A 26,731-nucleotide genomic window follows, 5' to 3' on the forward strand; every position below is an offset into this window, starting at 1 on the left:
AGGATTTTTTGGCTTCCCTAATGGATTTTCTGAATATGGCATTAGCTTTTATATATTCTATTATGATTTCAATGCTGATGTTGTTTTTTAAAGTTCGCCATTTGAGGTTTTTATTTTTTTCAGGAGTGCAAGGTTTTTGTTCCACCAGGGAACAGTGTGGGGGAGGGAGAAGGTGGTGTTCTGAGGAATGGATAGGTGGGCATATGGATTAGGACTTTTTTAAGTGTAGCTGCTTCTTTGTTTGAATTGCTACTGGGTTGGGTATGAGTGGAGTGTTTGGAAATATGCGATCTAAAAAGGTCCCCATTGGCATTTTTAAGATTGAAGGAGGGTTTGGATGTGAGCGTTGGGGATGAAAGTGAAGGGAATATTGAGATTAGAATAGGGAAGTGATCACTTCCGTGTAGATCATTGAGGACTCTCCAGTAGATTTCTGGGGAGATATTGGCTGTGGCGAGAGAGAGGTCAATGTGCGTAAATGTGTTGTGTGTCGAGTAGTGTATTGGTGATTTGTCATTTAGTAATGTGTAGTTGAATCTGTCAATGTATTTTGCAATTGTGTTGCCTCTGGAGTTGGATCTAGGGGAGCCCCAATATGGATGCCAGCTGTTAAAGTCTTCTAGTACGATAGTAGAGGGGGATGTCGGGGTTAGAACATTTTCTAAGTTTTTAATGTTGAATTGTTTGGCAGGGGAAATGTATGTGGATATGAGATCTATTTTTCTTTTTCAATTAATTGTGACGCAAGTGGCTTCAAAGTCTGGGCTGAGGGTTTTATTGGAGTGTGAGATGGAGTTATGCATCAATAGTGCAGCTCCTCCGAAAGCGTTGGTGCTGTCACTGCAGTATAGGGAGAAGGTTATGGGGATTGGTAGGAAAGATGTATTGGTGAGGTGGGTTTCTTGGAGCGCTATGATTTGGGGGTGGTGATGTTTAATGAGGATTTGTAATTCTGGGTAGTTGTTTTTGTAGACTTTGATATTCCATTGTAGTATTTTTAACATGGTTTGACTAGTTGTTTGATTTGTTCTGAGTCGCTAGATGCGTCAGAGTTAATTTTGGTGTTTGGCTTAGGTTTTTTTAGCATCTTTTTTCATAGAAGCAAGTAATCTTTTAGGTGTGTTTAGGGGTAGTATTTTTATGGATTTGTTTGTGGATTTAGTGGTTGTGGAGGGTGTAATCTTATTGGTTAAGTTGTTACTGGAGCTGGGGTAGATGTCGGCGTATGATATAGGCGGTGATCTGGTTATTTCGTGGTTGTTGGGTCCGGGTCCTTTGAGTTGTTGAGGTCCATCTGCGTTCCGGCTTTGCTGGGAATTTTGGTTCTTGATGACAGATGAGTAGGAGTGCGGTGTGTTATCTGAGGTGCGGGCCTTGAGGATTGCGTGGGCTGTTTTGTTGTCGCATTTGTGTGTCGTTTTTATGGCTTAAAGTTCTTGTTGCGTGAGAAATACTCGGCATTTTCTGCTAGAGTTGTGGCTTGTTTGTTGTTGCTCTTCGTTACTATTGGTGCATTTCTGGGGTCTTGTGCATTTTTCGTTTGTAGATGGGTCTAGGTGTTGCAGTGATCCGCAGTTGTAACAAATTTTGTTGTTATTGCTGAATTTGTTAAGGTGACCGAATTTGTAGCAATTGTTACATCTTAGCGGCAGAGGGATATAGGTCCTAACCGCAGTTCTCTGGTAGCCAATCATGATGAAGTCGGGAAGGTTGTGTGTGTAAAGGTGACAATAATAAGTCCATTCTCTTTAAGAGAGCCGTTGTCTCGTTTTAATATCTTCCGGACGTCAGTTACTTGTTGTGCCGCTAGTTCTTGTATTATGGTGTTCTCTTCAATTCCTCTTAAGTCGTTGGAGTATATTACACCTTTGGTGCAGTTAAGAGAGCTGTGTAGTGTGACTGTGACGTTTATGGTGGGAGCGAAAGCTTTGAGCTGCATGAGTTTCAACGCTTGTACATTTGTTTTTGTTTTTATGAACAGTGATCCGTTGCGGAGTTTCTTGCACTCTTCAATTTCTCCACCACAGGCAAAATCAATTTGTTTTTTAAAGAGGAAAGGGTTGACGTTGTTGAGGTCAAGGCCGGGGTCAGATCTGGAGACAATTAGATATTTAGGTCCTGGGGATTTCAGGAGCTGTCCAGTTGTTACAGCATTTGCTGGGTCGGGGTCGGGGGAGTCTCTCATCCCTACGACTCTGACTTGTACCGTTGGTAGTTTTTTCAGTTCTCTTGCACTTGTACTTGCACTTGACTTGTACTTGCACAATATATATATATATATATATTCTTGATCAGGATCAACAGCCGAGTAGATCTAGCCATGTCCGTCTGTCCGTCTGTCCTTCTGTCCTTCTGTCCGTCTGTCCGTTTCTACGCAAACTAGGCTCTCAGTTTTGAAGCTATCTAAATGAAACTTTTTAGTTAGCCTTTTATATACTCTCACTCGTATATATGTCGAAACGGGCCGGATCGGACAACTATATCATATAGCTGCCATAGGAATGATCGGAAAATTTTTACAAAAAAAAATTTTTAACTTTTTCAGTTTTCAATAGAATTGGATCAAATGTGAGATATAGCCATTTTACTATACTCTACAATTTTGCATAAAATTTTATGAAAATCGGACTACTATTTAATATAGCTCCCATAGGAACAATCAAGAAATTAATACAATTAAATTTATAACTTTTTCAGTTTTCAGCTGATTTTCATCAAATTTGAGGTATAGCCATTTTGTATTAGTCTTAAATTTTGTGTCAAATTTCATGAAAATCGGACGACTATATCATATAGGTGCCATACAAACGATTGTTTGATGTGGAGGAAAAATGCAAATCAGTGAATGTAAAACTGCAAATATAAAATGTATAGGTGAATGAAATGAAAGCAGGTATTACTTCATTGTTTTTTAACACAAATATATATAATTTATATTGTATGGATTCCAATTCATAGAAGTTCTATCTGCAAGGGTATATAAACTTCGGCGTGCCGAAGTTAGCTTCCTTTCTTGTTTTTTTTTTTAATTTTCTTCTCTTAATATTAGAAGTTATTTCTGTATTTAAATATTTCTGTATTAGTAAGAAGTAGTATAAAAAGCCAATGAATGCGATGTGACATAAAGTCTGCTAGACTTTGAAGTGTTTTAATGCTTATTAGCTCCCATTCTGCAATCAAAGCGTCATTTAATTATCTAACATAGTCAAATATTTTTAAAAATTCCGCAGAGATCCTCAGCAGTGTTTAAGCCCGGACTGATCGCTGGTCACTCTAAAACTGGTTTACATTTTGAGAAAAAATAAATGCTTTTTTAGCACTTGAGGTATGGATGTAGGGTTGTCCTGCTGAAAAGACAAGTTATCAGCGAATAGCTCTGTTGCAAAGCCTATTAATTCTTCTTATAGCAACTGGGTATACATATATGTCGGAATTTGTTTTGGTTTAAATAAAACAATGCAGAACTTTTCAGCACATCCAAAAGCAGCCCAAACCATCAGTGATCGCCGCCAAAGTTTCTTTTGTATTTCACCCATCTGGGCCGTTAAAATTCCCTTTTTCTCATCCGAAAACATAACACTACGGAATTTATCGGACCAAAATTTGTATTTTTCGGCAAGTGACTAACGTGTCCTTATGTGACGTAGTGATTGTATTGAATAGCAACTGGGTATACATATATGTCGGAATTTGTTTTGGTTTAAATAAAACAATGCAGAACTTTTCAGCACATCCAAAAGCAGCCCAAACCATCAGTGATCGCCGCCAAAGTTTCTTTTGTATTTCACCCATCTGGGCCGTTTAAATTCCCTTTTTCTCATCCGAAAACATAACACTACGGAATTTATCGGACCAAAATTTGTATTTTTCGGCAAGTGACTAACGTGTCCTTATGTGACGTAGTGATTGTATTGATACAGACACCAGTGAACTATATTTAACGGTTGTATTTTCAGCCTAAAGCTGATGAACCCTTCTTCTGGATACTTTGAGTTTCGAATGAAGCTTAATATCGTCAAAAGACATTTGCTTGATAACAGCTTGACCCTTAAAGGGTTATATAAAGTTTAAATTTATTGATCCATAAATTTACACACATATTAATGTATCTTTTAACTGTGTTTTAAGACTTAGAACTATTAAAAATATTTATATGGAAGAGTTACACCTGTACTCCGGGAACTCCTCTTAAAAACGAGGTTTTGAGGTGACCACTAGCAGGTCCCCAGTCGAGGCTCGACCGGGGATACTGACCAATTGTAGTCGGGCGGACTTAGGCAGTCTTTAATCAGCCTCCCCTCAAGTCAGGTGTGTGATGCGACCCGTGCACACTGACTTCCAGGTTCGCAGCTGAGGGGTTAAGCCAGGTGTGTCTGCACGGAGCCTTCCCAGGGCCAGGCAACCCTGGGTCGTAAGTGGCCTTGCCGCAGTTTTGGGGCGAAGCTGCGGTCGACCTATCTTCAAAGCTCCAAACCCCCTCTGGCCCGCTGCGCTTGCCAGGTCGAGCAAAGTGGGCGCTTATGTATTGAAATGACCTCTAAGGAATGTACCGAAAAGAAACTGCACACTTTCAATTGTGAAAAGCTCCCAGTGGGAGCTGTCGATCATGCCATGCGGTGCACCGTTAGAAAGCTCTATTAATTCTGCGTTGTTTGCATGTTCTCTTTTCACTATTTGTTTTGCACATTTCGCAATGCCTCGTATTGAAGAACACGTCCGTCAAAAAATTGTGCACAATTACTGCACAGAAAACGGTGTTTCGTACCGAAACTTAGCCAAACGCTATAAAGTAAGCGTTAATAGTGTTAAGAATATTATTATCAAATTTGGGAAGACGTGTTCTCTAAAAGATTTGCCAAAAACTGGCAGAAAAAAAGGTCCAAGGGATGCCAGCGTCGATAAGAAGGTGCTAGCTTTAATTGAGAAAAATCCCACGACGTCAGTTCGAGATTTGGCCAAAAAAGCGCGAACGAGTGTAAGTATGGTGCAGCGCATAAAACAACGGCAGGGCCTAAAGACTTATAAAAAACAAAAAGTGCCAAAAAAAAGTTTGCGCCAACGAGAAGTCGGCAAAACGAGAGTACGCAAACTTTATGATCGCTTGCTCACTGATGCAGTGGAATGCGTCGTAATGGACGACGAAATATATGTAAAATTGGACTCAAAAACATTACCAGGCCCCCAATTTTACACAAAAGCCAAAGGTGAAACAATTAGCGACTCGGACACCAAAATAGAAGTGGACAAATTTGGGGAGAAAGTCCTGATATGGCAGGCAATTTGCACATGTGGCCTAAAAACCAGCCCATTTTTCACAAATGGCACAATAAACGCAGAGGTTTACCAAAAAGAGTGCATTAAAAAACGTTTAATACCGTTTTATAGAAAGCACAACGTGTCGACAATATTTTGGCCAGACTTAGCGTCAGCGCACTATGCCCGGTCAACATTGGCGCTCCTTGAGGCGGAGAACATCAAGTTTGTTTCAAAAGAGGAGAACCCACCAAATTGCCCAGAGCTGCGACCCATTGAGAGATATTGGGCCATCGTTAAGCGAAATTTAATAAAAAATGGTAGTCTCTCCCAAAATAACAAAGAAATGAAAAAAAAACTGGATGCGTGCAGCCGGCAAGGTCACCAAGGAGGGTGTGCAGAACCTGATGAGAGGAGTTAAGCGAAAAATTCGCTTAAAAATAAGAAGTTAATTTTTTTTTTAATTCTGTTTATAAAAATTGAAAGTTTAAGTTTGGCTATAAAAAGAACAAAAAGAAAAATTGAAATCGAATCAAAAACATGAAAGTTATAGTAGAAACAAAGTGTGCAGTTTCTTTTCGGTACATTCCTTACAAACCGAGCTTCGGAACTCCCGGGAGAGGATAAACCCCAAACAATGTCAACGAAGGACGAGAAGGAGATGCAGAGGCCGAGACTGGGCGCTGCATCTCACATTGTAGCACTCCCCAATCGAAACACACAGGTGGGGCTCAGCTGAGCACCACCTCAGAGATGGCGAAAATGTCTCACCATCAGAGACGAGCGAGAGTCAACAGAGCTCGCTTCGTTCTCGGCAAGATAGCAAAGAACGAGGTTGAGGGCAAAACTGACCTTCGGGATGCCGAGGACAAGGCCAAATTCCTTGCGGAGATCGCGGAATATGAGCAGTACAAAGCGGCAAACCCGGCGGCGTTCCAGCCCTCGAAGGCAAAGCGAATTCGCTCACAGGAAGTGAGCGAAAGCGCACCTAAGAGAGCGAAGGACCCACAGACGTGGACAGAGGGCACCGGGTCATCAGGTGCGACGACGGGTTCTCCCGAAGCTTCCTGGCGGAGTGTGTGGCTAAGATTAGCGACACATGGGCTGGCCTTAAGATTAGGCTAGTCCACGCAAGGGAGATCCCATCGAGACCCAGAGCTCGCATCTGGTTACCTAAGGGCCAAACTGACCATGCAAGGGTGATTGCCTGTCTGAAGGCCCAGAACCCAGATATACATACAGAGGACTGGACCATCCTCAGGGCAGAGCAGGAAATGAAGGCGAGCCAGCCTTTCGTCCTGCTGATTAACCAACACTGTCTGCCCCAGCTGGAGGCAAACGACCACAAGGTCCGGTACGGCATCAGGAACACTAACAAATTGTTGGACGACATGGTCATCGACGACAAATCTCCTGACGCCACCCCCACCAACATCGATGTCGAGAATCGTGCAGATTAACCTGAAGCGCAGCTCGCACGCTTCAGCTAATCTCACGATTCTTCTAAGGGACATCGGCATCGACATCGGTCTGATACAGGAGCCTTGGACCAGGGACGGGCAAGTCGCTGGACTGAGAATCCAAGGATACACACTACTGTGCACAAACTCGAATGGTAGGTCGAGAGCTTGCATTGTAATCAAGAATCATTTTAACGCTTTTCTCTGTCCCAATCTCAGCACACCTGACCTAGCAGTGGCCAGATTCGTGGCGGCGGATGGGAGCGGAGTCACCATATCATCTGCGTACATGGCCCATGACGAGCCGGCCCCGCCTGAGCCGGTAGTCAAGCTGCTGCAATGGGCGGAAGCGACGAAGGCGACCCTGGTGCTCGGGTGTGATGCGAACGCGAGGCACACGCTCTGGGGTAGTTCGGAGACTAACGAAAGAGGTGAGTCACTCTTTGACAATCTTATATGTAGGAACGTAACGATATGCAATAAGGGTAATACCCCGAGCTTTATCTTTCCGAGCACGAAAAATTTTCAAGGTTGGGAAGAGGTGTTAGACCTCACATTACATATAGAACAAAATAATTACAGGGTCGAGAACTGAAGGGTATCAACAGAACACTCCTTCTCAGACCATAGATACATTTTCTTTGAAATAACGACACCAGATAAGAAAAAGGTGCCAAGAAGAAACCCCCGTAAGACGGATTGGAACAATTTCAGCGAAATTGTCCAATCTAAAGTAAACGGCAGGAGGATCAAGACAATATCCACTGCAAAGGTACTCGACAAGGAGGTTTAGGAACTAACAAATATTCTGAACAACGCCTTCAAAGAGACTTGTAAGCTAACATTCTCGAAGAAGCAATACCCACCGTTGTGGACAAAGGAATTAAGCGAGCTCAGGAAGAGTGCGAGAAAGTCCTTTAACCACAGCTATGTAACCCGGGATTGGGGAACATACAAAGAGGCACAAAAAATTTACAAGAAGGCAGTATACAAGGCCAAAAAAGAGTCGTGGCAAAACTACTGCGAGTGACTGGAACGTATAAAGGACACGGCAAGAGTAAGCAAAATTCTCGCCAAAGGGCACATAAGCCCTACCCTCATCAACAGGACAGACGGCTCTGCTACGACGACAATTGAGGAGTCACTAGAGCTACTAGTTGACACCCATTTCCCAGGAAGCCTAAGAGTGAGCTCGGAACCCGAAGAGGGAACGAACTCTCAAATGGACACACCTACGAAAGACATCATTCAGTGGGCAATAGATTCTTTCGATAAGTATAAAAGCCCGGGCCCAGACGGCTTAATACCGGCAATGCTAAAATCAGCTATGGATGGTATTTGCAAATGGCTAAAAGCCATTTACGAAGCTTGTTTAAGACTAACGCACGTCCCACTGCTGTGAGGGAGAGAGGCTAAAGTCATTTTTATGCCGAAACCGGGCAGAAGGGGGCACATCTTAGCAAAGGATTACAGGCCGATAAGTCTCACCTCCTTCACCCTAAAGACACTAGAGAGACTCCTGGACGTCCACATCCGAGAGTCTCTAGAAGGACATCAACTCTCAGATGCGCAGCATGCGTATCGCAGGGGAAAATCAACGGAAACAGCGCTACACGTAGTTGTACATCATGTCGAGAAGACATTACAACACAAACAATACACGATGGCAGCCTTCCTAGACATCGAAGGCGCGTTCAATAACGTGAACCCCGACTCTATCCTGGGCTCCCTCAACTTGCTAGGTATTGAGAGAGGCATCAGAGAGTGGATCGGGGTGATGCTAAAGAGCAGAACGATCACAGCCGAACTGAGTGGCACTCACCTCACGCGGACTGTGAAGAGAGGCACACCTCAGGGCGGGGTACTATCGCCCCTACTCTGGCTCACAAATATGAACGCCATATTGACAGATCTTAATACGGGTAGAGTCAAAGCAGTTGCATACGCGGACGACGTAGTACTGCTAGTATCAGGACCATACCCTGACGTTATTAGCGAAATAATGAGGGTGCGCTAGGTCGCTTAAACAAATGGGCAGAAACATGCGGACTAGGTATCAACCCCACTAAAACGGAACTTATGCTCTTTACACGAAGAACTAAGATACCACCCTTCAACATGCCCAGCATTAGCGGCATGGAGCTAAAACTATCGGAGCGAGCGAAGTATCTAGGAGTTATTCTGGATAAAAAGCTCTCATGAAAAGATAACATTGCAGAAAGAGTAAGGAAAGCAAGCATTGCATTCTACTCCTGCAGGAAAATGTTTGGGAACAATTGGGGACTGCACCCAAAGATAATTTAATGGCTCACTCTGCATTGGTACGGCCAATTCTAATTCTAATTAACACAAACGTTAAGACCGACTACATGATCGCGGAAATGAAATTCGGGAACGCATTCTCGACATCATACCCATCAAGGGATGACTGGAGTAGGGGCAGAGTAGTAGTGGAGAACGAGGTGTCCCTCTACACCGATGGCTCAAAAATGAGCTCCGGCGTAGGGGCTGGGATCTTCGCTGAAAATTGGGGAATTGAAAAGGCTTTCAATCTCTCTAACTCAGCAACGGTCTTTCGGGCTGAGCTACTAGCCATAAGGAAAGCAGTCGAACTTTCCTTAAGGCAGGACCTCAGGGGCAAAAGAGTTCGAATCTACTCGGATAGCCAAGCGGCTATAAAATCCCTATCTGCCTTGAAAACGAACTCACGACTAGTGGTAGAATGCAAAAAGGCCCTTAATAGACTTGCCGACAAAAATAAGGTACAAGTAACATGGGTACCGGGACACAACGAGATCCCAGGTAATGAGAAGGCAGACGAACTAGCCCGTGCAGGCTCGGCGGGGCTAAGTTCTGACTTCGAATTACCAATCTCCCTAAACGCGATCCAGACAAGGATCCATGACCACTTTAGACAGATAGCTAATAAAGAATGACAAAGAAAGAGCGATCACAGAGGGTCAAGGGAATGTTGGCCGAGGTACGACAAGAAACGAACCAGGGAACTGCTATCCAACAGCAAGCGGGATATCAGCAGGTTCACGGCACTCACCACGGGACAATGGGCGATCGGTTCGCACGCAATGAAGTTGGGACTGCCATACAACGCAACCTGTAGAAGCTGTAAGCAACCTACAGAGCAAAAGACACCGGAACATCTGCTCTGCTTCTGCCCAGCGTTAAACCACATCAGATTTCGCCACTTCGGTGCCTACCAGATGGAGTCACTGAGAAACATAGGAAAGCTGAAAATTTCAGCAATCCTAGGTTTCCTTGCTGACTCTAGATGGTACTGATAGTGAATAACAAAAAAAAACAGAGGGAGTGGAACAAATAGGAGCTTAGCTCTAATTGGAGGCCCCAGCAATGGGCCTCACCACTTTAACCTACCTACCATAACCCCTTAATCTTGCGTTTTCACCTCTCGTCAACTGCGGTTCGGTCTGCCACTGCGTTCGGCTTTCCCATAAGATTCCATGACATTTGCAACCGTATTTAGCTGTCTTGAGACTTGGCAAGATATTTCTAAAATGTTTCCGTCACTTTCTCTAAATCCCATAAGAAAACCGCGCAATTAATATTTAAAAAAACATTCAAATTGCACCAATTTGCTGAAAAAAAATATCAATCTAATTGACAATTGCGCACAAACTAATGATTCACATATCGTTCTTTCAGAAGAACTCTAAACCGGCAGTGCTAAGAATTATGAGCATATAAGAATTTTGCACGCAAGAGAAGAATATGGTATAAAATATAATATTAGTTCACAAGCAGTAAAAATTATCATACACATATACTTATTTACCTGAGGTGTTCAGATAAGCCGAAAATTAATAACCGTTGCATTTGCCGATTTAATGTCCGTTTGTCCGATTTTATGCAAACTAGCCCCTTAAATTTAAGGCTAAAATGCTTTATCTAAAAGTAACTTTGCAGTAAGTCTTCTGTATAAGTCGGAATAGGTCAGATCGGACGACTATATCATACAGCATCTTAGAAAAAAATTATAACTTAAGATACAGCCGTTGTAATACATATAAATGCAGAGAAAAATGCAAAACTGTAAATTTAAAACTGCAGCTGTGAAACTGTAAATATAATACTTATAGGGGAATATAATTAAATTACACATTACTTTGTTGTTTTTTAACACAAATATACATTATTTATATTGTATTAATGATTGAAGATTCTATTGCAATGTGCAAGGGTATACGATAGGGCGGCTCGATTTCTAGGGGGTCAAAAAATCGATTACATATGATTTTTGGATTCTAGGGATCAAAATAAGAAAATTTACTCAGGAAACCATACCTCTACAAGGAATTTTGATGTCCCTTGTTTTTCTTATTTTGATCCCCAGAAGCCGAAATCATATGTGCCTAAGCGATTTTTAAATCGACCCACCCTAGTACACAAACTTCGGAATGCCGAAGTTACCTTCCTTTTTTGTTTTTTATAAGTTAAATATGAAAAATGATTAAACTTTCAATTGAAAATTATGATGCGTTTTAAATCTTTATTTGTAGTGATCAGCAGCACTCTGCAGTGGTTAAGGAAAAAAGTATCTGCAACAAAAAACTAAATGATCAAAATTAAACATTTAAATGAAAATACATTTACTTAAACAATACAAAAAAAAAAAAAGAAATTAAACTGAACAAGATTTAAGGGCACACAATTGAAATCGACTGAACAAAAAAAAATCAATAGAGTAATAATTAATTGTTAAACAAAAAGATTCAAGTAAGTTAAATTAAAAAAGTAAACCAGAAACAACAACTAGGAAGGAACACGTGCACGGTAACTTTATTAAACAATTTATTTCACTAATTTATGATCGACCTGTTTTGAGAAGTAGGGACAAATAAATTATTGTATTAATGGTATATTATTAATGGTAGAATTAAATTTAATGACAATACGGTAAAATATGATACAATTTGTTTTTATTTACCTGTAATATATTCAGACGATATTCAATAACATTTATTTTTCCATCAGATCCATTTAACACAGAAAAGATATGCTCTAATAACTCTTTTACTATAATGCAATCGGAGCATTTCATGGACATTCGTTTTAATGATTCAAGGGACTCGCGGCGTGCTGTATCCGTGTTACTGTATAAATTTTTTATTAGAATATTTCCCATTTTCTGGGCATAAGGGCTGCAGTCAAAATTAACCATGTCAAATATTAGACCAATAGTTTCAAGTGTATTTTCGGGACTGCGTAAAATTGACCTTTGCAAAGGGGGATATATAAATGAATCAAACTCAGATTCGGTAAGCGATTCCAATAGAGGACGGCATGCCTTGATTAATGCATTATCTGGCTTATATTTGCATGAAACCATACTCTTGACGAAGTATTCAGATAACTTTTCAGTATATTTATTTAAAATAAAAGACTTCTCGTTTTTAGATTCAAACTGAACCATGGTCATTAAAATAATAGTAATGTTGGTCGTAGCTTCCATTTGAAATAAAATGTCCAAGGTTTCATTAAAAATTGTAATATTTTCCCATAATTCATATAATATTTTAGTTCTTGCATCTGTAATTCGTTGGTACGAAGACAGTAAAGTGCTTTGGAATAACAATGACTGATATTCAATTAACCTTTTTTTTTCTGACTTGTAGATATTGGAGTCCCGATTAGCTGATTTCTCTATGAGACAAATCCATCCCAAAGCAATAAGAGCCGATTTGCATGTCTTTTGAGGCGAAACACCCGCAAATTCTTTGAATAAAATGGCTTTAAAGACGTTTAGCATATGTTCTATGGTTAAATCATGATGAACGCATAAGAGATCAACAATGAGCTCCCGAACTATTCGCTGAGATGGAAGATCCTTGTATTTGGTTATCGTTGTTGCTATGACTTTACATATGCCACGTATTACTGCTGAAGTTATACCTATAAGAAAATAAATACTATTACTAATTTAAATTTTTAACTTATGTTCTTAATTACTATTATTTTATTAATTTAGGTATTTAGAAAAGACGCACAAATACATTTTGTTCGTGTGACATATTATATTTATGACCAAAAAGTCTGATTTAAAACTAGTTTGAAGAGAACCATATCATTAGGGATATTGTCTATTACCATTGTCATCATTTAAATAATAATTTACAGGCCGAAAACATGAAAAAAAAGAAATGTTACTTCGGCACGCCGAAGTTTGACTACTTTTCCAGTTTTAAATTAGATTAATACGAAACGATACATTTTGGTCCAATAAAAAGAAAAATAAGAAAAAAAGCTAACTTCGGCACGCCGAAGTTCATATACTGTTGCCGTTTGCAATTCGATCATTAACAATTAATATAATATAAATAATAAATATGTTTTAAAAACACCGAAGAATCGCCTGCTTTAATTACAATCACCTATACTTATTGTATTTCAAATTCAACTTTCACAGTTTGTCATTTTCCCTTACATTTAACAATAGTTTCTCTATAGTCACCGGATTTTCAGAAAATTAAAACTAAAATGCTGAAATAATATATATATATAATAATAAAATAGCTGTCAAATTAGATAAGGCCAGTTAAGATAAGTATGCTCTGGCCACTCTAATTGAGATGTTACGCTCTCTCAAGAGAGAGCATGAGAGAGCGACTGGCTGAAAATGAGGGTTGTTTGAGTAGATGCTGAGAGCGGCAGATCACTTGGTGAGAGGATCTGAACGAGAGTAGACGTAAATAAGACAAGAAGTGTAAAGACAAGTGTGAAGAAAATATAAAACCAAGTATAAAAAGTTCTAAATTAAATAATAAAGAAAATATTAATAAGAGAAGAAAAGATTAAGAAGTGTTTAAAACTAAAAGGCGGCTACAAACATCAGAAGTGGGATTCGGAATCAAAAATTTTCTCATCTTTTGGAAAACTAAAATAAAATAATGGATTTGAACACAGCGGATATAACGGTTGTGCAATTAAAACGGTGGTTGAACCTGTTTAATTTGCCCACGAAGGGCACAAAAGCGGAGCTGTTCGCAAGGCTAGCCAAGGTCCCGATTGGAATTCGAGGCAGTGATCCGGAAGAGTGTGTGGAGATGGAAAAGCTAGGTGGCACGGACGTGGAAAGCGACGGTGAGCTGGAGATCGCCAAAGAAACTCTTTGAGAATTGCGCGAGGAAACTGCCAAGGCGAGAAAAATTCTGGCAAATTTGAATCGCCAGATCGGCGCAAATGTCGGCGGCAGCCAGAGCAACGAAGACGACGGGAATGGAAGAGACGAAAATGCTCGAATTCGGCATGGCTCCGAGAAGGCAGGACAGCTAGACGTTGGAGTTGGCGACAGTGGCGGGCGACGAAACAACAACGCCAACAACACCAGATCCGAGAACTTTGAACAGCTACCTACCAGAAGTTTCCAGAACACGCAACGAGGCGAGGGCAGAGGCGACGTACAGCGAGATGGCGAAATGGCAACAGACAGTTTCGCATCACCTGGTTTTAACATGGCCAGAGAAATGCTAATGGACTTCGGCAGAAAGGTGTGTGTGCGATCGTGGATTGACCAGTGGGACAGTATTTCGGCCCTTCATAGATTAACAGACATGCAGCGGCGAATTTTGTTGATCAGCAAACTTAAGGGAGATTCCTTACAATGGCTGCATCCTGAGACCGGACGGTTGGCGAAGCCGATGGACGAGCTCATCGAAGAACTTAAGCTAGCTTTTGGGGGCATTGAATCAAAAGCGGCATTAAGGCGCAAGTTTGAGGCACGCGTCTGGTCCCCGGATGAACAATTTGCGATGTACTTTGAAGAGAAGTGCAGATTGGCTCGGGATCTGGCGATAGAAGAAGATGAGCTGGTGGATGGGCTCGTAGAGGGCATTCCATTACCAAGTCTTCGAATGCAGGCTAAAATGCAATGTTTTGATGCCCCGAGGAGAATGTTGCGAGCGTTTGCGGACATCAAGCTGCCAGCAAGGGCGTCAATGAAGGCGAAGGCGTCGGCAGCAAAGGCGGTTTCGACGAATAATGAAACTCGATGTTTCAACTGCAACGGCAAGGGGCACTGGAAGTGGGAGTGCACCAAGCTAAAGCGAGAAACTGGTTCGTGTTATCATTATCATTATCGTTCATCACCGAATTGCTGTATGTCCCCAGAATAAGAAGGAGGTGGAAAACAACTATGTAAGAGTATTCAAAATTTTTTGTGTGGAAAATACGAACCAGCCTATTATTAAAGAGTGCCAAATAGATTCGGGAAGCCCAGTTTCGCTCATAAAACGTCCTTGTATACCGAAAAACATTAAGTTAGAACCTCTAAGAGAAAGTTATTTTGGATTAAACAAAAGCTTATTGAAAAGCTATGGAAAAATATTATGCTCTGTATTAAAAAATTAAATAAAGATTTGGTTTAAATTAATTGTTGTGGCTAGCGAATCTATGCTCTGTAACATTGTGCTGGGGAGAGATTAGAGAGAGAATAGAGAATTATATTGCGAAAGTTTAGTAAGTGAAATTTTAGTGGACAAAAATTTAGATAAAGGTAGTTTTAGTACAGATTTAGATCAAAAAGATGTAGGTACAAGTTTAGGAGAAAATAGTCTAGGTACAAGTTTTGGTGAGAACAGTTTAGGTACAAATTTAGGAAAAAATGGTTTATGTACAAGCTTAGGTGAATGTTTAATAGAAAATAATTTAGGTACATATGTTATACGGGAACAAACTTTAGGTACAAAAGGGTTAGGTGAGTTATTTGCGAGCTCTGGTTTCTACGGATGCCCATGGGTCTTAAAACAGCCCCACAGGTATTCCAGAGATTCGTCAATGACATATTTTTGGACATGATAAGAGAAAAGAAGGTAATCATATACATGGACGAAATTTTAGTTGCAAGCAAAGTTTAGAAGAACACTTAGATGTTTTAAAAGAAGTATTTAGAAGGTTAGTAGAAAACAAGTTAAAATTGAGAATGGATAAATGCAAATTTGTACAAGACAAGGTCAAATATTTAGGTTTTCTAATTTCAAAAGATGGGATTAAAGCTGATAGCAAGGGGTTAGAAGCTATACAAAATTTTCCGATTCCAGGCAAGGTGCAAGCAGTTCAAAGCTTTTTGGGTCTTTGTTCGTATTTTCGACGATTCATAAAGAATTTTTCTATATTAGCGAAACCATTATATGATTTATTGAGAAAGGATAGGCTTTTTAGGTTTGAAGAAGAGTTGAATTGTTTTTCGCTTTTAAAGGCGAAGTTAATGGAAGCGCCAGTGTTAGCTTTATATGATTACAGAGATGATTTCGAACTTCACTGTGATGCAAGTGCTTTAGGATTTGGGGCTTCAGAAAAAAGATGACAGCCGGTTACATCCTATTTTCTATTTTTCGAAGAGATCAACTTCAACGGAAGCGAAGTGTCACAGTTTTGAATTGGAGACTTTAGCTATAATTTACGCGTTAAGAAGATTTAGAATATATTTGCTAGCCAAACGATTTAAAATTGTAACAGACTGTAACTCTCTAACTTTAACCCTCAATAAGATTGAGTTCAACCCAAGAATAGCAATAGCAGGTTGGCTCTAGAACTGCAGGAATTATTATGAATTAAAGCACAGAGCAGGTAGTCAAATGCAACATGTAGATGCATTGAGTAGATGCAACAATATTATGATAGTGGAGGCAAATACATTCGAAACAATTTTAGTAATTTGTCAATCAAAAGATGTAAAGGTTCAGGAAATTAGGAAAATGTTAGAAAGTAGCGAGCATAAGTTATATGAAATGAGAAATGGTGTGATCTATAGGAAAAGCAATGAAAACAGATTATTATTTTACGTACCGAATCGAGTGGAGGAACATGTGCTATACAAGTATCATGATGAATTGGGTCATATTGGGAGGGACAAAATGTTAGAAGATATTGGGAAGAGCTATTGGTTTCCACGCATGAAAGATAAAGTCGTAGAACACATTCAAAATTGTTTAAAGTGCATAGCGTATGCTCCGAAAGTAGGTAGAGGAGAGGGACATTTACATAGCATACCAAAAGGCAACAAACCTTTTGAGATCATTCATATAGATCATTATGGGCTGTAGATAGTAGCAGAGCAAAAAAACATATATTGTGGTCGTAGATGCTTTTACAAAGTTTGTTAGGTTGTACACAACAAAAACTACGAATACAAAAGAGGTGATAAGTGCATTAACAGATTATTTTCGAGCTTATAGTATACCTAGATGCATAGTATCAGATCGGGGCAGTTATGAAGCATATAAAAATAGCGACGGGGTCGCCGCAGGCTAATGGCCAAGTTAAACGAATCAATAGAAGTCTAGGACCTATGATAGCAAAATTGATAGAACCGGAAAAGTGATTACATTGGGATAGAGTTATGGAAAAAGTAGAGTATGCAATGAATAATACGATTCATAATAGTACCAAGCAGTGTCCTAGTGAAACATTATTTGGGAGAGAGGAGAAGTTTTGGATAATATAAAAGAAAGATTAGAAGACAAAGATGAAGTAGAAAATGTTAGAAAAACTTAAGAAGATGTTAGAAAAGAAGCAGAAGAGGAACAAAAAAAAGTCTCAAATAAAGAATGAAAAATATTATAATGCAAAAAAGAAAATTGCTACAGAATATAAAGATGGAGATTGTGTTATGGTAAAGAATTTTGATAGCACTGTAGGAGCTTCGAGAAAACTCATTCCAAAAAATAAAGGTCCTTATGTAATTGATAAAGTGTTAAAAAATGACAGATATTTGCTTAAAGATATTGATGGGTTTCAGTTGTCTCTCAATCCATATCAAGGTGTTTGGAGTGCAAATAATATTAGACATTGGTTAAAATTATAATTAAGATAGTAAACTAAGAATTGAATTGTAAATGAAAGAAACAAATTGTAAATTATAATTAAGTTATAACACTAAGCAGAGATAGAGGGCTATCTCAAAGTCAGGACGGCCGAGTTGTAGCAGGCCAGTTAAGATAAGTATGCTCTGGCCACTCTAATTGAGATGTTACGCTCTTTCAAGAGAGAGCATGAGAGAGCGACTGGCTGAAAATGGGGGTTGTTTGAGTGGTTGCTGAGAGCGGCAGATCACTTGGTGAGAGGATCTGAACGAGAGTAGACGCAAATAAGACAAGAAGTGTAAAGACAAGTGTGAAGAAAATATAAAACCAAGTATAACAAGAAAGGAAGCTAACTTCGGCACGCCGAAGTTTATATACCCTTGCAGATAGAAATTCTATGACTAGGAATCCATACCATATAAATTAAATATATTTGTGTTAAAAACCAATGAAGTAATACCTGCTTTCATTTCATTCACCTATACATATTATATTTGCAGCTTTTCATTCACAGATTTCCATTTTTCTTCTACATCAAACAATAGTTTGTATGGCACCTATATGATATAGTCCTCCGATTTTCATGAAATTTGACACAAAATTTAAGACTAATATAAAATGGCTACACCTCAAATTTAATGAAAATCTGTTGAAAACTGAAAAAGTTATAATTTTTAATTGTATTAATTTCTCGATCGTTCCTATGGGAGCTATATGATATAGTAGTCCGATTTTCATAAAATTTTATACAAAATTGTAAAGTATAGTAAAATGGCTATATCTCAAATTTGATCCAATTCAATTGAAAACTGAAAATGTTAAAATTTTTTTTGTAAAAATTTTCCGATCATTCCTATGGCAGCTATATGATATAGTCGTCCGATCCGGCCCGTTCCGACATATATACGAGTGAGAGTATAAAGAAGGCTAACTGCAAAGTTTCATTCAGATAGCTTCAAAACTGAGAGACTAGTTTGCGTAGAAACGGACAGACGGACAGACGGACAGAAGGACAGACGAACAGACGGACATGGCTAGATCGACTCGGCTGTTGATCCTGATCAAGAATATATATACTTTATATGGTCGGAGGTGCCTCCTTCACTGCGTTGCAAACTTCTGACTGAAATTATAATACCCTGCAAGGGTATAAAAAGTTCTAAATTAAATAATAAAGAAAATATTAATAAGAGAAGAAAAGAATAAGAAGTGTTTAAAACTAAAAGGCGGCTACAAAAGTTATAATTTTTAATCGTTCCTATGGCAGCTATATGATTAGTGGCTCGATTTTCATCAAATTTAAACCGTAATTTTAGAATAATACATAAATAGCTATATATTATATATGATGAAAGTAAGTTGAACTGGAAAAGTTAAGTCGGAAACCATGTAGAGTTATTTTAGGCCCGGGACTGCCGGTCGAAAAGAGCACGATAAATAATCACGCTGTCTTGCCATTAGCCTCTGTACCAGCACCACCTACAAAACTTATATTTGTTTCGCCGCTCTCGTCTGCCAATCATAACTTTAAAACTACTGCACCGATCCTTTTGAAATTTTAAACACTATTTCTGTACATTTTTTGCGAGGTAACGAGTTTTTTTTTGTTCATAATTTTTATTTTGCAATGACAAATTAGTCGATTTTTTCCCAAAAAATTGTGTTTTTCTCTTTAAAGTTTTCGAAAAAATTAAAAATTTGGAATTAAAAAAAAAAACTCGACAGCATTACCTGGGGTATTCTATAATCTAACGAATGAATTTGGATTTTTTGATTTCCGATGATTAGGCACCGAGGTATTTATTATTGGCACCGTAATTCAACCTTTTTTCGAGGCACGTCCGAAAAATGGCTACCATTCCCATATTTTTTAATAATTCTTAAAAAAAAATGTATGACATTTTTTGAATGTTATACTTTAATGTACCATTCGTTAAAGAAATACATTTAAACTGTGTCGACTGAAAAAAAAAATCACAAAAACATGAAATTTTTCGCATTATTTGACCTTACCCCACCCTTAACGACGTCCTATGTGATTTTAATATGCCTGGGGTTATTTGGACCTCAAACAATTTCAAATATATTTCATCCTACCGTCGGTGCGATTGATCTACAGAATATATCTGATTGTCCAGCCAAAAAAGTCCTCCGTTTTGACAAGGCGGTCTTTGAACTGTTGATCATATATCTAATTGGTCCGATTAATGCCATGAATTCATGTTTATACCCTTGCAGAGTATGATAATTTCAGTCGGAAGTTTGCAACGAAGTGAAAGGGTCATCGTCCATATAAAGTATATATATTCTTGATCAGCATCAACTTCCGAGTCGATCTAGCCATGTCCGTCTGCCTCTCAGTCTCTCAGATTTAAAGGTATCTGAATGAAAGCACTGCCCTTCGGCGTGTCCCCTTTTTTTTTAGTTCTCATTTGACATTCACTGAATAAAGTGCTAATGCTCGTTTAAATAAGTCCGGCAAACCGCCGTAAATACTTTATCATTTACAAACTGTCTGAGTTCCTAGGCCACCAGCTTAAGAAGGGCAGTTACCCTTCCACCGTAATCATCCTAATTCAGCATTGGGAATTCATCGGCAAACGGCCAACAATTATTGAACTTGGAGCCCAAACTCACAGCGAATCTATAGCTACGAGGAACCACCTAGATGAAGAGCAAGACCGGCACTCACTGACTGAATTGATTTAAACAAGTTATTAATTTGTATATCGCCGACGCAATTCAAGTTGCCTACGTGGCGCGATGTATAAGCGGCCGGAGTGTTAATGGCTCAATCCCCAGTTGGTCGTATAAGAAAGAAAGTTTATGAGTATGGTTAAAAATGATTAAATACAATTAACAATTCAAATAACAAAAAAAAAGCTTGAAAAAAATGTTTGTTTACGCACTTGCTTGTTCTTGTGTTTACCAAAGTTAGCTCCCTTTCTTGTTTTTGTGTATTATTTTTATACTCTTCACCCAGAAGTTTGCAACGCAGTGAAGAAGTCACCTCCGACCATATAAAGTATATATGTATATTCTTAATCAGGATCAACAGACGAGTCGATCTAGCCATGTCCGTCTGTCCGTCTGCACTCAAACTAGTCTCTCAGTTTTAAAGCTATCTAAACGAAACTTTGCAGTTTCTATATACTCTCACTCGTACATATTTCGGAACGTGACGGATCGCACGACTAAATTATATAGGTTACATACAAATAATCGTTAGATTTAGAGGGGAAAAAACTGTTTATATATCTAAAGGTGAATGAATTGAAAGCAGGCAATACTTCATTGTTTTTTAACACAAATATATATATTTATATTATATTAATTCTTAGTGATCGAAGTTCTATTTGCAAGGGTAAATAAACTTCAGTGTGCCGAAGTTAGCTTCCTTTCTTAATATTATTGTCGAAACAAGCCAGATCGGACATTATTTTATAAAGCTGCCAAGGAGTATGTAAAGTATAACTTTGCCGATTTTCATATTTTCATTTACTGCAAGATATGACTGTTATGTATTATTTTAGAATATTGTTTTTTTTTTTTTATTTTAGTATATAGAAACCAATTGCAAAATTCCATTCAAATAGTTCCAAAACTGAGAGACTAGTTTGCGTACGAACAGACAGACGGACATAGCTGGATCGACTCAGCTGTTGATGCTTACCAAAACGGAATTGCAGAATGGAATGATTTATGTTAATGTCAAGTTATTTAAATTTTGAGTATAAAATACATCATAAAATTTTAAAAATTTTGCTTCACCAATAGGGCCGGTGGCTCCAATTTATAAAAAATAAATTTTTGCACTGTTACTTTCAGATTACTTCTGAAATGCTTTTACTGATGGATAATGTATATATAGTACTTGGATCTAGATCTAGAGATCGGCATTACACACAATGTATTTTGAAGAGCGGCATCGAAAAATGATGTGGTGCTTTTTTTACTTGTTTCTTTTCTGTGCTCTTTCTATGCAGTACCAAATATGAGCGGCAACAAAACCAACATTATTGGTGTCGTTTGAATTGTCATTAATAATTTTTTGAATTCATTGATGTTTTTATTTTATTAGAAATATATATATTGAAATTATAACAAAAAAAATGTTTTTTACTATTCAAGGATAGTCAAGGATTCATGTCGTTTTATATATGTATAACGTACACTGGTCGGCAAATATATTTTGTCCTAGCGATGCCTTAGTTTCTTTCTAATTTTTTTTTGTATTTTAAAGAGAAAAATATTTATGGGTTGTACATAATTCATTTAGTTACAGTATATTAAATTATAAATATAACAAATTTTCCTTCATAACATTGATTTTGATTTTTTATTAAATAAAAACTAAAAACTAATTAATTTCATAAGTGGCATAAGTATATTGACAATTTGTTGCTTAAATCTTAACTGACCAATATTTTTATAAATTTATTTTAAACTTGAAATTAATAAAAAATATAGCCTCTCTTGGTGTCTATGACCTTTTGAAAGCGATTAGGAACGGAATCGACCAAGGTTTAAAGGTATTTTAAAGAAATCTCTTTCCAATTCATTGTGAACTCAGTGATGGTTTCTTCTCTTGTCCTGGTCAGATCAGTGCTTCGCTTTGTGGTAGCCAATCGAGGGTTACAACCTGAACATCTCTTAAAAACCTAGTAATCATTCTAGCCTTATTGCAAGGAGCGTTGTCCTGTTGAAGAGTAAAGTCTCTCCTTATTAATCTTTCACCATAGGGAAACGCATATTCGTTTAAGGTTTCTAAATATCGGTTCTGGTTCATGAATCCGTCTATGGGAACAAAGTCTCCCTCACCATTATATGAAACAGAACCACAGAACTTTACGCTTCCACCCCCATGGCTTATTCTTTGACAATTTTGAGCAATTTTTTTTACGACAATTCTTGTTAATTCGTACAAAAACTTTCTTTTGAGATGCTTAGAATTCAAATCTACTCTCATTCGTCCACAGAACATTACGCCAAAATGAAGCGGGCTTGGTAATGTACCTTTTCGCGAACTCCAACCGGTTTAATTTATTTTTAGGGGTTATAAAAGGTATTGGCTTTACAATATATGTTTTCATATCTGCTTCTATCAAACGCCTGCCTATTGTGCTCTCACTTATGGAAGTCTCATTCCACTCCAAGGACACGGCCTTTGGTGTTTTTAGAGGGTCCTTTTTAAAAGTACGGACGATTGGACGGTCTGCATCAGGTTTAGATTTCTGCCATTACGGCGAACATTGATCACATCATTTAATTATTTATATTTATTGATTTGATAATAAGTGTCTGACGAGACAAATTATGTTCCTTAGCGATTATTTACAATTTATTACGGAAACACCCAAGTTATTTTTGATCACTATTTCTGATCTTATTTTGGTGCTAAACTCCGATTTTTTAACCTTTTAATTATTTTAAAATCGAATTTATCCAATATTAATGAAAACTTGTAATATTATATTTGAACACACTTTCAGCTTGCCTAGAAACAACTAAATCACGCAATTACAAAAAATATATTTGCCGCTGCAAAAATCGTTGCTTGCTGGCATTCTTATCAGCAGGACGAAAAAACAAAGGACAATTGTCGAAATATTTTACATTTTTACAGTTGTTAATTTGCACTTCTGTTTCATCTTTGATTTTGGTTCTAACAACGCACCGGTACTTAGTTAGAGAGTCTTATGGTCAAATGAATACAATGACAAAATATATTTGCCGACTAGTATACATTTAGATTCATTGTGTAGAACACTCCAACCGCATATCATGCGTTGTTAGCAGCACCGCCACCACATTTTGAGCGAGTATACTTGTAGTGCTTAACCAGGCACCGCTGCCAATCTCTGCATTGATATACAGGGGCATGCGTTGTTAGTAGCACCGCCACCACATTTTGAGCGAGTATACTTGTAGTGCTTAACCAGGCACCGCTGCCAATCTCTGCATTGATATACAGGGGTAGTCAAAGTATTTACACAAATTCACAATTATTTTCACCGCCAAACTTATTTTTGTTATTATTCTTGTTGTTGTTAGCCGATTGCCATGAAATTTTTTATAGCTTAATAAACTCAATTCCATTCAATTAAAAGCCTTCATCGATACGCAATTTATTTTTAATATGAGATTGTCACTAAATAAAATATAAAATGTTAATAGCATTCAAATTAAGACGAAAACAAATTATGTGTAAGTATTACTCTCCAGATGCATCTATTCTTTTACTTATAGCCTTGTTCTATGAACCGTTAACTTTCGAATTCCTTTTTGTCTCGCTTCTGCATAGATCAACCTACGCAATAAAGAAAATTTCAGGGAAAACAAAGGTAGTCTAGACGGCAGTCGTCGGCAGTAAAATTGCCCGGCCATTGATGAATTTTGTTGATGAGACATCGATGAATTGTTGATGAAGCATTGATGAATTGTTGTTGAAACATCGATGAATTGTTGATGAAACATCGATGAATTGTTGATTAATAATCTATGAATTGTTGATTAATTGTTGTTGATGACAGCATGGATGTGGCGGTACATGTGCTCTATAGTGAGTGAGCAACATACGCACATCGTGAGCAGAATGCTTCAGATCATTGTCCTGCATAAATGTGACGAATTTTTGCATTTTGAACGTTGGCCGTTTTTTTTTTAGTTTTCTTTCAAAATATTGAGGTAATATGCTTCATCCATGATGCCTTTGATGATCACCAGGTTACTGACACCAGCGGATGACATAGATCCTCATACCATCACGCCTCAGCCACCGTGTTTGATTTTTGCGCCAAGTCACTTTTATCCAGCTCAGTGTTCGGTTTTCTCTATACGTTCTGGCGGCCATCAGAGCGATAAATATTAAATTTGGTTTCTTCCGAAAAGAGTACGTGATCCCAAAATTCAATTGGCTTGCTAAGATATCCTTTAGCATAGGCCAAACGCTTTTTATATTGATATCAGATATGAACGGCTTTCGCCTAGCAGCACGGCAATGTAAGTTGGTTTTGTGTAGGGCACTTTTTACGGTCATCGGATGAATATCTTTCCCAAACTCGGTTTTAACTTCAGCGGTGATCTGGGAGGATGATGTTTTGGAGTCCACTTTGACCTTTCGGATCACCGCGTTGCGTTGCCGGTGACTTAAAGCCTTGGGACGCCCAGATTTAGGTGCGCTCTCCAAGCTTTCGACTCCCTCGTAGCATTGCACGATGCTCCTAATGGAAAATCGGACTAGTTCCATAATTTTGGCTATTTCGACATACGATTTGACTACATTGTGCAGATGAAGGACAATTTTTCTTTGAGCTACGTTGGTTTCTTTTCGCTTATTCTCAATTTTCTTAAAATTTAGGCAAATGGCAGAAAAAATTTAGATAAATTGAACTTTTTTTGAAAACTATGTGACGCCATGTGCTTAAAAAAAATCCCTTTTAACATTTCTTAAAAAAATAAGAACATAAAGGCCTTAAATCTAAAATAAATCCAGTAAAACTAATAGCTGTGCCAAGATTTTTATGTCACGAAATATGGTAATTTTCTTTTAAAGTTTCTATAGTTTTAAATATATGAAGCAAAATAAAAAAAAGGGTTATTTTATACATAATTATTTAATTTAACTGTATTAAAAAAAAATTTCAATAAAATATTGAATACGCCTGGAAATAGCACTTAAAGTTCAAGTTTACAACTTTGCCAACAGTTTAGTGCGTCACTGTACATACATGTACTTTATTGAGAAATTATTCCTTCGCAGCTGTGGAAAATAATAATAAAATATTATAATACCCTGTAGGGATATCCAAATTTATTTTAATAATGTATAACTCTTCTAGGTATGGCTGTAAAAATTATACAATTGTCTCCTATACTATAATTAGACTGACTACTTTGCTTTCAATAGGTTGTTTACATATTAACAGCTACCTACCTTGGTTTTAAAAGGTTCTTTATATATTAACACTAAATAAAATTACAAGAACATTTATTGCTTACCGGGATTTCGTAGAACTGCTGACACATTTCTAAAAAGAAGTTGCCGTTCCTCCACAGGCACACATAGTGCCCTACTGGGCAAGTCCCTTAAAGCACTTGAGAGCTGAAATATAATTTATTATAAATGGTTGGACTGACTCTTATACAATATTTTTTCAATAACCTGTTCGTCAACCATATTTTCCAAAACGTGTACAGCACAGAAAATGTTAACGTTATTGAAACCCGAAGAATTTACAGCAAAGTGTGCCCAGACCTGTGGGACTTTATAGAATATGAAATAATTATACTAAAATACAATTTATATTCCTTATACACAAGCTGGTTTTGTTATCGATATTTTATTCTATATATCCCCATTCCACTGCTATATATCACATATTGAATGTTAGTGATTCCACTGCCAAATCTACTTACATTGTTCGCTCACTATTGTACACTACATTAACGTACAATAATAAGTTCAGCTCAAAAAAAAAAAAAAAAAAAAACTTACACGACGTGTGTATATTTAAAATGTGACGCTTCAATAAATAATTAATTGGACAGAATACTTGAGATTACTGTAAATAGCCATCACCAGGGGGATCTACGCAATGCATCCTGTTTGGTGACTATAGTTGAATAAAAAGCCACGTCAATCCTCGCGTGCCGTCATCAACATCTATGTATATTTATGTGGTAGTTTTTGAAAATGAGGCGTGAAGAAAAATATCGAACTCTACCTTAAAGAAATTTTTTCTTATTTTCCTACGTTGGTGGGCAGAGTACAAAGGTTCAATTGTAATAATTACAATAGTCATCCCATCCCATTGGGTAAGTCTATGTCAATTGTCTTGTAAACGTGGCGATCTTTATTGGAGTACCGCAGAGTTGTAAGGCTTTTTGGGGTGGTCTCCTCGATTGTGTGAAAAATTTTCTGGTAGAAGTTTTTCCGGGTTTTTGCCTCTGAATAATGAAAAAATTTTAAAAATGTAATATCGTATTTATTTAATTTCTAAATATTTTGTTGGTGTATGGCTGCTATATGTTGTTTCTCTCTTTTTGCGATCGCATTGTGGTTACATTTTCCCAACACATATCAAAGACCGCAAAGCAAAACTATTTTCATGCATAAAGCCTGGTACTAACATAAGATAAATATTCTTTAAGCGGCTACACTTCATATAAAAAAAGGTAGCGAAA

General features: G+C 38.0%; 2 protein-coding genes across 3 annotated transcripts in view; one reads left to right on the top strand and one right to left on the bottom strand.

Annotated features, from left to right (window-relative positions):
- The window catches only part of LOC110188919 (lethal (3) 80Fj), a 70,934-nt gene extending 44,911 nt beyond the window's left edge, over positions 1-26,023 (bottom strand). The window contains exons 1-3 of one of the 2 annotated variants that reach the window (XM_020958841.2): positions 25,710-26,023; positions 25,547-25,649; positions 11,674-12,638 (exon numbers count right to left, since the gene is read on the bottom strand). In XM_020958841.2, coding sequence (XP_020814500.2) covers positions 11,674-12,638; positions 25,547-25,649; positions 25,710-25,724 — 1,083 coding nt within the window. In that variant the 5' untranslated portion in view covers positions 25,725-26,023. Of the gene's footprint in view, positions 1-11,673; positions 12,639-25,142; positions 25,308-25,546; positions 25,650-25,709 lie in introns of those variants that run through there. The other variant, XM_086826120.1, reaches the window with a different exon arrangement.
- LOC147644604 (uncharacterized) lies at positions 13,373-17,130 on the top strand. The gene has a single exon (XM_086826121.1). The coding sequence runs from the start codon at positions 14,162-14,164 to the stop codon at positions 14,855-14,857; it is 696 nt and encodes a 231-aa protein (XP_086682247.1). The 5' UTR covers positions 13,373-14,161; the 3' UTR covers positions 14,858-17,130.
- Positions 26,024-26,731: the final 708 nt, after the last annotated feature.

Source organism: Drosophila serrata, unplaced genomic scaffold (genome assembly GCF_035046125.1).
Source record: "Drosophila serrata isolate PLE 108 unplaced genomic scaffold, ASM3504612v1 contig_134, whole genome shotgun sequence".
NCBI classification, from domain to species: Eukaryota; Metazoa; Arthropoda; class Insecta; order Diptera; family Drosophilidae; genus Drosophila; species Drosophila serrata.

Coding starts and splice junctions, on each gene's coding strand:
- LOC147644604 (XM_086826121.1), top strand. CDS start 14,162: ATGGCAACAGACAGTTTCGCATCACCTGGTTTTAACATGGCCAGAGAA.